Here is a 12500-nt window from a genome sequence, read left to right on the forward strand (position 1 = left end):
TCTGGTATACCGGGCATTTTCCCAGTGGGCCGACGCACTTTGGAGCTGATCAGGGTGGAATGACCATCAGGAGAACCGAGCGGGCCGAATGGGCCGCGATAATCTAAAATGAGCCGCCACGTTATGAAGAACGGACCACAAAACGGCACACACATACATACATACACACACACACACACACTATATACTCGCACGCACGCACACAATGTAATCGCACACACAGACTATATGCACGCACGCACACACACACACACACACACACACGTTGGTCTACCTATCATTATGAGGACTTTCCATAGACATAATGACTTTTATACTGTACAAACTATAGATTCTATCCCCTAAACCTAACACAACCCCTAAACCTAACCCTCACAGAAAACATTCTGCATTTTTACATTTTCAATTAAACATTGTTTAGTATGATTTATAAGCTGTTTGAATTATGGGGACACTAGAAATGTCCTCATAAATCACATTTATAGCATAATAACCTTGTGATTACCAGTTTATAACTTACAAAATTGTCCTGGTATATCACAAAAACACACACACACACACACACACACACACACACACTATATACTCATGCACACACACACACACACACACACTATATACTCAAACACACGCACACTATATATACACACACACTATATACTCAAACACACACTATATACTCGCACACACACACACACACACACACATACACACACTATATACTCATGCACACACACACACACTATATACTCAAACACACACTATATACTCAAACACACACTATATACTCACACGCACACTATATACTCACACGCACACTATATACTCACACGCACACTATATATACACACACACTATATACTCAAACACACACTATATACTCGCACACACACACACACTATATACTCAAACACACACTATATACTCAAACACACACTATATACTCGCACACACACACACACTATATACTCAAACACACACTATATACTCAAACACACAGTATATACTCACACACACACACTATATACTCACTCACACACGCACACTATATATACACACACACTATATACTCAAACACACAGTATATACTCACACACACACGCACACTATATATACACGCACACTATATACTCAAACACACACTATATACTCATGCACACACACACACACACACACACTATATACTCAAACACACAGTATATACTCACACACTATATACTCAAACACACACTATATACTCAAACACACAGTATATACTCACACACACACACACTATATACTCACACACACACGCACACTATATATACACACACACTATATACTCAAACACACACTATATACTCAAACACACAGTATATACTCACACACACACGCACACTATATATACACACACACTATATACTCAAACACACACTATATACTCATGCACACACACACACACACACACTATATACTCAAACACACACTATATACTCAAACACACACACACACTATATACTCAAACACACACTATATACTCAAACACACAGTATATACTCACACACACACACTATATACTCACTCACACACGCACACTATATATACACACACACTATATACTCAAACACACAGTATATACTCACACACACGCACACTATATACTCACTCATACACGCACACTATATATACACACACACTATATACTCAAACACACACTATATACTCGCGCACACACACGCACACTATATATACACACACACTATATACTCAAACACACACTATATACTCACTCACACACGCACACTATATATACACACACACTATATACTCAAACACACAGTATATACTCACACACACGCACACTATATACTCACTCACACACGCACACTATATATACACACACACTATATACTCGCGCGCACACACACACACACTATATACTCACGTACGCACACACACACATACACACACTATATACTCACTCACACACGCACACTATATATACACACACACTATATACTCAAACACACAGTATATACTCACACACACACGCACACTATATATACACACACACTATATACTCAAACACACAGTATATACTCACACACACGCACACTATATACTCACTCACACACGCACACTATATATACACGCACACTATATACTCAAACACACAGTATATACTCACACACACACGCACACTATATACTCACACGCACACTATATATATACACACACACTATATACTCAAACACACAGTATATACTCACACACACGCACACTATATACTCACTCACACACGCACACTATATATACACACACACACACACTATATACTCAAACACACTATATACTCACTCACACACGCACACTATATATACACACACACTATATACTCAAACACACAGTATATACTCACACACACGCACACTATATACTCACTCACACACGCACACTATATATCACACACACACTATATACTCACAACACACACACTATATACTCACACACACACACACACACACTATATACTCACACGCATATACTCATCACACACACACATACACACACTATATACTCGCGCACACACACACACTATATACTCACGTACGCACACACACACATACACACACTATATACTCGCACACACACACACTATATACTCACGCACACACACACTATATACTCAAACACACACTATATACTCAAACACACAGTATATACTCACACACACACACTATATACTCACTCACACACGCACACTATATATACACACACACTATATTCTCAAACACACACTATATACTCGCGCACACACACACACACTATATACTCGCACACACACACACTATATACTCGCGCACACACACACTATATACTCACGCACACACACACACTATATGCACGCACGCACGCACACAATATACTCGCTATATTAGTAACGTATTTTGGGCCAAAAAATGTCACTTAAAAATTTTATATATTCTACTTGTTTATAACTATTAAATGTGTATGTTTGTGTCTTGTCAGGTGTTGAAGTTTTCCCCGGGTCAGAATTTCTACGTGAAGAGAACACGCGCCCGCTGGGTTCTGGAGGAAATCTACTTGCAACACCACGAGAGATGTGACTGTGTGTGTCCGTCGAGACCGCCACGATGAACCCCACACACACACACACACACACACACACACACACACACACACACACACAGTACTGCCATTCAGACATATACAGTATCTCCAGGTCAAGCTTCCACTTAAACAAAACCTTTTAATAAAATGTAAGACGTGCACACACTCGCATGTCTCTCCAGAAATGTAGCTTTAACTGTTTTAATTCTTGTCATTTAGATGTTCTTGTGTCTAGTAAAGTTATATGGAACTCACCAATAGAATGTACATGAATATTAATGAGGCTTTTGCTCTCACAGGCCAAACAAAACTCCCAGAGGGCGTTTATTTTTATTATTTGTTTTAGTCAATCTAATCCAAGCAGTGTTATTTATTGAAAGCAATGTCTTTGTCTTTTTTATATCTGTGATCATGTTGTTGTATGTGAATTTTGGTTTCATATACTCATATTCATATACTTTGATATTCAGATATATTTTTTGAGTGTGTGATCGGAATATATTTTGCTTATTTTACAATCTGAAATTATTTCCAGAGCAATTAAACGCATTTCCCCACTCCCGAATTCCCTTTAGCGCAATGCATGTCAATGCATAACTGAAAGGCAATACAACATATTATGCATGACTAATTAGAATGACAAAATTATGTCTGTTTGTAGTACATAATGATTTTATGCAATGTGACATTTGAAAATTTTAAATTATGTCATAATGCAAATAATCATTCGGGTACTAAAAAAGGCTTCATTTTATTTAAATTGCACCTGTTATGGTTTTTAAACATGCCTGATTGTGTTTTAAAGGTCTCCTACAATAGATTTACATGCATTCAAGGTTAAAAAACACTTTCATTTGCTCAGAATTTAAATTGCAGCATTACCTTATTTACCCAGTGTCAAAAACGACTCGTTCAATGATCCGTTCTAAGGCATTCACTCTAAACTCCTCCTTTCAGAGAGCCAACTCTGCTCTGATTGGTCCGTTCTAAAGCATTCACTCTAAACTCCTCCTTTCAGAGAGCCAACTCTGCTCTGATTGGTCCGTTCTAAAGCATTCATTCTAAACTCCTCCTTTCAGAGAGCCAACTCTGCTCTGATTGGTCCGTTCTAAAGCATTCATTCTAAACTCCTCCTTTCAGAGAGCCAACTCTGCTCTGATTGGTCCGTTCTAAAGCATTCATTCTAAACTCCTCCTTTCAGAGAGCCAACTCTGCTCTGATTGGTCCGTTCTAAAGCATTCATTCTAAACTCCTCCTTTCAGAGAGCCAACTCTGCTCTGATTGGTCCGTTCTAAAGCATTCATTCTAAACTCCTCCTTTCAGAGAGCCAACTCTGCTCTGATTGGTCCGTTATAAAGCATTCACTCTAAACTCCTCCTTTCAGAGAGCCTACTCTGCTCTGATTGGTCCGTTCTAAAGCATTCACTCTAAGCTCCTCCTTTCAGAGAGCCAACTCTGCTCTGATTGGTCCGTTCTAAAGCATTCACTCTAAGCTCCTCCTTTCAGAGAGCCTACTCTGCTCTTATTGGTCCGTTCTAAAGGATTCACTCTAAGCTCCTCCTTTCAGAGAGCCTACTCTGCTCTGATTGGTCCGTTCTAAAGCATTCACTCTAAGCTCCTCCTTTCAGAGAGCCTACTCTGCTCTTATTGGTCCGTTCTAAAGGATTCACTCTAAGCTCCTCCTTTCAGAGAGCCTACTCTGCTCTGATTGGTCCGTTCTAAAGCATTCACTCTAAACTCCTCCTTTCAGAGAGCCTACTCTGCTCTGATTGGTCCGTTCTAAAGCATTCACTCTAAACTCCTCCTTTCAGAGAGCCAACTCTGCTCTGATTGGTCCGTTCTAAAGCATTCACTCTAAACTCCTCCTTTCAGAGAGCCTTCTCTGCTCTGATTGGTCCGTTCTAAAGCATTCACTCTAAACTCCTCCTTTCAGAGAGCCTACTCTGCTCTGATTGGTCCGTTCTAAAGGATTCACTCTAAACTCCTCCTTTCAGAGAGCCTACTCTGCTCTGATTGGTCCGTTCTAAAGGATTCACTCTAAACTCCTCCTTTCAGAGAGCCAACTCTGCTCTGATTGGTCCGTTCTAAAGCATTCACTCTAAACTCCTCCTTTTTAGAGCCTACTCTGCTCTGATTGGTCCGTTCTAAAGCATTCATTCTAAACTCCTCCTTTCAGAGAGCCTACTCCGCTCTGATTGGTCCGTTCTAAAGCATTCACTCTAAACTCCTCCTTTCAGAGAGCCTACTCTGCTCTGATTGGTCCGTTCTAAAGCATTCATTCTAAGCTCCTCCTTTTTAGAGAGCCTTCTCTGCTCTGATTGGTCCGTTCTAAAGCATTCACTCTAAACTCCTCCTTTCAGAGAGCCTACTCTGCTCTGATTGGTCCGTTCTAAAGGATTCACTCTAAACTCCTCCTTTCAAAGAGCCTACTCTGCTCTGATTGGTCCGTTCTAAAGCATTCACTCTAAACTCCTCCTTTAGAGAGCCAACTCTGCTCTGATTGGTCCGTTCTAAAGCATTCACTCTAAACTCCTCCTTTAGAGAGCCAACTCTGCTCTGATTGGTCCGTTCTAAAGCATTCACTCTAAACTCCTCCTTTCAAAGAGCCTACTCTGCTCTGATTGGTCCGTTCTAAAGCATTCACTCTAAACTCCTCCTTTAGAGAGCCTAGTCTGCTCTGATTGGTCCGTTCTAAAGCATTCATTCTAAACTCCTCCTTTTTAGAGAGCCTTCTCTGCTCTGATTGGTCCGTTCTAAAGCATTCACTCTAAACTCCTCCTTTCAGAGAGCCTACTCCGCTCTGATTGGTCCGTTCTAAAGCATTCACTCTAAACTCCTCCTTTCAGAGAGCCTACTCTGCTCTGATTGGTCCGTTCTAAAGCATTCATTCTAAGCTCCTCCTTTTTAGAGAGCCTTCTCTGCTCTGATTGGTCCGTTCTAAAGCATTCACTCTAAACTCCTCCTTTCAGAGAGCCTACTCTGCTCTGATTGGTCCGTTCTAAAGGATTCACTCTAAACTCCTCCTTTCAAAGAGCCTACTCTGCTCTGATTGGTCCGTTCTAAAGCATTCACTCTAAACTCCTCCTTTCAAAGAGCCTACTCTGCTCTGATTGGTCCGTTCTAAAGGATTCACTCTAAACTCCTCCTTTCAAAGAGCCTACTCTGCTCTGATCAATTATTTACATGATGTGCTGATTATTAGTCCCATATTTCAATATTTACTGATAATAATAAAGAATATTTCTATTTGAGCAAGAGCAAAAGAGCGCTTCCATCATACCCGTGCCTGACGGTCGTTGTTGTAAACACTGCAACTCCAAAAATCATGTGTTATGTGTAAAGAAGATGCAATGGGAACAATGGGATTGAGCTTCTTGTCTGTCACTCTTACTTTCCAGAACAATCAATCATTACTAAGGCCGGATTACCCACTCGGTTACTCCACTAATTGTATTGGTACTCCATGTCGGACGATACCTAAAACTTGTATCGCTCCAGAAATATTTGTGTCGGTGCATTTGTAGCGTCATCTCGTATTATTAGCCTACTTCTATCAGAGCTGTTTCTAATGGTCGGTCTGTGTACTCACGTGTTATACAGACCAGGGCTGGACTGGGAAGGGAATTCGGCCAGGGATTTTACATGCCAGGGGCGTTCGCTGTCCATTTCTGTATATCGCGGCGCCGTTTTGTGGTCTGTATTGCATAACGCGGCAGCTCATTTTAGCTTATCTTGGCCCTTATCGCGGCCGACCCACCAGCCCGATAGGTTCTCCCGATGGCGAGTACCCCCCCCGACCGGCCCCAAAGTGCGTCGGCCCACCGGGAAATGCCCGATATGCCATATAACCAGTCCAGCCCTGATACAGATGCTATTGGAGTAGTGTCTATGGTAATAAGATAAACGTTTTTAATGCAATAAATTATTTTACATACGAATAGTGGGCATGATCAATTGTATTCATATGTTTTCATATAGTCACACCAACATTAAGGCAGCCCTAGTATTTATTCATAGGTGTATATGACAAGATGCCTCTCCCTTTTCTCACATGGTCCACTGCAGATAAACTCTCTAAAAAGTGTGTGCGTGTTTTACAGTACAGGTCGAGTGGCCCCTGACTCTCCTTTATCTCCTTGTAAATCTGCAAGGGTTCTTCTGTTCCTGTTTTGAGTTTAATTTACTGGCCCCGGGGCCCCCGAGGGATTCATTTCGCTGTGAGCCGCAGTACAGCGGGAGTGCAGCACGACTGGGAGAGATGTTGACAGAATGGATTTAGCCTGTAATTGTGTGGCTTTTAGGACGCTTTTATTAAACTGTAGGATGAGCAAAATTAAAGCAATGATTCTTCCTGGTCTCCCCAAAGAAGACAGGAGATTCCTTCTCGCTGCCAGATATATTATCAACGGCACACGTAACCAAAGCGCTGATGTCTGCACTGATAAACTGAAATCTGCAAAAGCCCCGCTCGACAACATGAATCTTGTCATAAAAGCACCAAAATAAACAAACTTTCTCATGTTTGTCATTGTTCTGTTTGCATTTTGTCTGTTGGTTTCTTTAACGGTTGCCATGATGCTCAATCTCTCTCATAAAGAAGTCATCGGGAAGTCTTTCAGCACAATTCATCTTTCAGATGCTACTTTTCAATCAGGGGGTTGGAAGGGGGTGCTTAAATTTCGTAAATTTGACAGCATTAGGAGCCGTTCAGACCGAATGCATTCTTGCACTACAAAAAGCGGAATGACTAGCTCGGAACGACGGTGATTTTAAAAGTTGCTCTTCTTTTGAACCTGGCACGGCGTCTAAATATTCCATCCATCCATCTTTAACCGCTTATCCGAAGTCGGGTCCCGGGGGCAGCAGCTCCAGCTGGGGGCCCCAAACTTCCCTATCCCGAGGTACATTAACCAGCTCTGACTGGGGGACCCCGAGGCGTTCCCAGGCCAGTGTGGAGATGTAATCTCTCCACCTAATCCTGGGTCTTCCCCGAGGCCTCCTCCCAGCTGGACGTACCAAGGGAGGCATCCAGGGGGCATCCTTACCAGATGCCCAAACCACCTCATCTGACTCCTTTTGACGCAAAGGAGCAGCGGCTCTACTCCGAGCTCCTCACGGATGACTGAGCTCCTCACCCTATCTCTAAGGGAGAAGCCTGACACCCTTCTGAGGAAGCCCATTTCGGCCGCTTGTACTCGCAACCTAGTTCTTTCGGTCATGACCCAGCCTTCATGACCATAGGTGAGGGTAGGAACAAAAATTGACCGGTAGATCGAGAGCTTTGCCTTTCGGCTCAGCTCTCTTTTCGTGACAACGGTGCAATAGAGCGAGTGCAATACCGCCATGATTCTCCGGCCAACCTCCCGCTCCATTGTCCCGTCACTCGTGAACAAGACCCAGAGGTACATGAACTCCTTCAATTGGGGCAATACCTCCTTCCCTACCCAGAGTACGCACTCCATCATTTTACTGCTGAGAACCATGGCCTAAAAATAAAAAAAAACACAAAAATCTGGAGGATGCGGTGCAATGGTCAAAAACCTCTATCTAGCACATATTTACTTACAAACAAGTGTAAAACAGCACAGATGGATGGAAAAACGATTTGAACGTGTTTGGTGTGAACAGCCCCTTATTAGTATATTCTGCTTGCAAAAGTCAACAAACAGATTATGAATTCATTTAAAATGTTTCTTATCAGCTTTTACAGTCTAACCTTACATTACTGTATTAGTAGGAAACAAAAATACACCGTCAACTTTATACAGAATGTTCCGGATAATGTTTTAATTTAATATATTTTGGCTTTAGTGCAATATAAAAGCCATTTAGTTAATTTTGCAAATAGCATGTTATCTTTATAATGCCACACTTACTATTTTAATCACACAGAACAAATGCACCTTTATAAGGGAAAAATAATACAGTTATGTTGTGAAGGAGGGCCTTCACAAAAGAATCATCATATTTAGGGGTCCTTGTCATGAAAACGTTTGATTTAAATTCTTACAATTTAAACACTTTCCCCCAACATCGGTGCTCATAAAATGAATACTAAACTATTCATACACATGCTGGAACGAACTCAACTTAAACTGAAATTGTAAGTAAATTCATTTGAAACTGTCAGAACATTATTAAAACATAAGCGGAGAGAAATTATCCTGAAGATGCTTCTGTCGTTGTGGTGGACAGATGGAGAAATGAGGTCAGGTGTGGGGGGATGTGAAAGTTAGGTGACCTTTGACCTATCGGGGAAAGCAGCGTGGGCGGAGACTGTCACATCACATCACACACACACACACACACACACTCACACACAGAGGGAAACGTTTAAACTTTAATCTAAGCAAAGACAACATGAAACAGCGACAGCTTTTTAGTCTTACGAGATTTATTCCTGACTTTGTCCATTTATCATTTTGTAAATCTATCGCAGTGTACTCTGGTTGTATCAGGTCATGCACACAGAACATTTGCATGGTGTGCACAGTATGCATACTACATACTGCAGCAATGGTAATAGTAGAATGGTTGTATGCTATTCTGAATAAAGCCTATATGTGTGTGTGAGTGAGCCATGAGTTTTTCACAGGTTTACATCATTGCGTGTGTGCGCGTGTGTGTGAGCGAGAGAGAAAGTGTGTTAGATTTCATCAGCATTGCGTCAACAGTGAAAATAACCAGAGAGATAAAACAAAAGATGACGAGCAGAGAGATGACACAATTATGTCAGGTCCTGTGTGTGTGTGTGTGTGTGTGTGTGTGTGTGTGTGTGTGTGTGTGTGTGTGTGTGTCATGTGATTCTCTGTGATGCTGGTCATTTAGTTGAAACACTGGAGGATTCATTAAGTCAGCTAGAAATTACATTTGCAACTCATTTCACCTATGTAATGATGTCTTTGGTGACATCAGCCAAAATGGAAAAGGTGCCTTCAACTTTCCACAAGCTCCCCCGAAAACTTCTGATGCCTCGGCCCTGACTGACAGTGAAATGATCAATCGCCAATCCATCACCCGGACTAACAGAGATCAACTTATCTCATGATATCCCAGGGGTGTATGACTTTCTTTCTTCACCAGAACACATCTGAAGAAAAATTGAAAAATATCTCAGCTCAGAAGGTCCTTATAATGCAAGTGGATGGTGATCAGACATTTGTAGCTCTAAAAATCACCGACAGTCAGCATAAACATCATCCATATGACTCTAGCAGTTAAGTTAATGTCTTCTAAAGTAATATTATCACTTTTGATGTGAAAAGATCAATATTGAAGTACTTTTTAACTATAAAACAACACTTCTGGTAAGCTTCACAAGAGGGTGGAGCTCAAGTGGTCTCTCGTGTAACGAATTTCCATTGCCATGATACAGAGGTAATCTCACATTCTCCTCTCGGTTGAGACATCCAGGATAAGCACACAAATGCACCATTGTAGGTAAAGAAACAGATAAATACAGATCTAAACCAAAACCAACCAAGCCTCTGTACAGCGTTCCTCCTCCATCCTCCTCTTCTGCACGTGCGTCAGTTCTAACGTGCACATTTCAATGAACTATCCTTTTAAAGATTAATGTGTTTATCATGTAAGATTAAATAGCATGAGAAAACTACGCTGAAAATCTGTGCTTATGAATTATTAGCATATAATTCATATAATGAAGAATTAGGGCCTGGGTATCTCAGCGAGTAAATACACTGACTATCACACCTGGAGTCGCGAGTTTGAATCCAGGGTGTGCTGAGTGACTCCAGCCAGGTCTTCTAAACAACCAAATTGGCCCGGTTGCTAGGGAAGGTAGAGTTACATGGGGTAACCTCCTCATGGTCGCTATAATGTGGTTTGCTCTTGGTGGGGCACGTGGTGAGTTGATGCGTGGATTCCGTGAAGAATAGCGTGAAGCCTCAACATGTGCTATGTCTCAGCGGTAATGCGCAACAAGCTGTGTGAGAAGATACGTGGATTGACGGTGTCAGACGTGGAGGAAAATGAGATTCGTCCTCTGACACCAGGATTGAGGTGAGGCAGATGTAACCCTAACCCTACATAACCATAATTATCCGTACATAACCCTAACTTACCCTACATCACCCTAACCTAACCCTAACAAACCCTAACTAAACCTATATAACCCTAACTAACCCTTCATGACCCTAACTAACCCTACATAACCCACACTAACACAACAAAACCCTAACTTACACTAACCTAACTCTTCATAACCCAAACTAACACTACATAACCCTAACCCAAACTAACCCAAGATAACCCTAACTAACCCTACATAACCCTAACTTACACTAACCTAACCTTACATAACCCTAACCCAAACTAACCCTACATAACCCTAACCTAATCTTATCTAACACTACATAACCCTAACCTAACCCTATATAACCCTAACCCAACATAAAACTAACCTAACTAACACTACAAAACCCTAATTAACACTACATAATGCTAATTAACGTTAACTAACACTAAATAGGCCTTAATAAAACTATATAACCCTTAACAAACCCTAATAACCCTAGACAACCCTACATAACACTAACCTAAGCCTAACTAACCCTAGCCAACCCTAAATAACACTAACCTAACTCTACCTAATCCTAACTAACCCTAAGCTAACCCTAACTAACCCTACATAACCTAACCAAACCCTAACTAATCCTACATAACCCTAACTTACCCTTAATAACCCAAACCTAACCCTACTTAACCCTAACCTAACCCTAACTAACCCTAAATAACCCTAACCTAACCCTAACTAATCATAACCTAACCCTAACTAACCCTACATAACCCTAACCTAACTCTAACTATCCCTACATAACCCTAACCTAACCCTAACTTACCCTAGCCAACCCTTCCTAACCCTAACCTAACCCTAACTAACCCTTCATAACCCCAACATTACCCTAACTAACCCTAAATAACCCTAACTAGCCCTACATAACCCTAACTTACCCTAGCCAACCCTACCTAGACCTAACCTAACCCTAACTAACCCTACATAGACCTAACCTTACCCTAACTAACCCTACATAACCCTAACCTAACCCTAACTAACCCTACATAACCCTAACCTACCCCTAACTTACCCTAGCCAACCCTACCTAACCCTAACCTAACCCTAATTAACCCCAAATAACCCTAACCTAACCCTAACTAACCCTTCATAACCCAACCTTACCCTAACTAACCCTACATAACCCTAACCTAATCCTAACTAACCCTTCCTAACCCTAACCTAACCCTAACTAACCCTTCATAACCCAACCTTACCCTAACTAACCCTTCATAACCCAACCTTACCCTAACTAACCCTTCCTAACCCTAACCTAACCCTAACTAACCCTTCCTAACCCTAACCTAACCCTAAC

The 12500-nt window shown here is 41.4% G+C and overlaps 1 protein-coding gene across 2 annotated transcripts in view; it reads left to right on the forward strand.

Annotated features, from left to right (window-relative positions):
* LOC127631643 (platelet-derived growth factor D-like) overlaps window positions 1-9662 on the forward strand; it is a 35690-nt gene extending 26028 nt beyond the window's left edge. For both annotated transcript variants that reach the window (XM_052109915.1, XM_052109916.1), the window contains exon 7: window positions 3010-9662. In XM_052109915.1, coding sequence (XP_051965875.1) covers window positions 3010-3138 — 129 coding nt within the window. In that variant the 3' untranslated portion in view covers window positions 3139-9662. The remainder of the gene's footprint in view (window positions 1-3009) is intronic.
* Window positions 9663-12500: the final 2838 nt, after the last annotated feature.

The sequence above is a fragment of the Xyrauchen texanus genome, chromosome 38, assembly GCF_025860055.1.
Source record: "Xyrauchen texanus isolate HMW12.3.18 chromosome 38, RBS_HiC_50CHRs, whole genome shotgun sequence".
NCBI lineage: Eukaryota > Metazoa > Chordata > Actinopteri > Cypriniformes > Catostomidae > Xyrauchen > Xyrauchen texanus.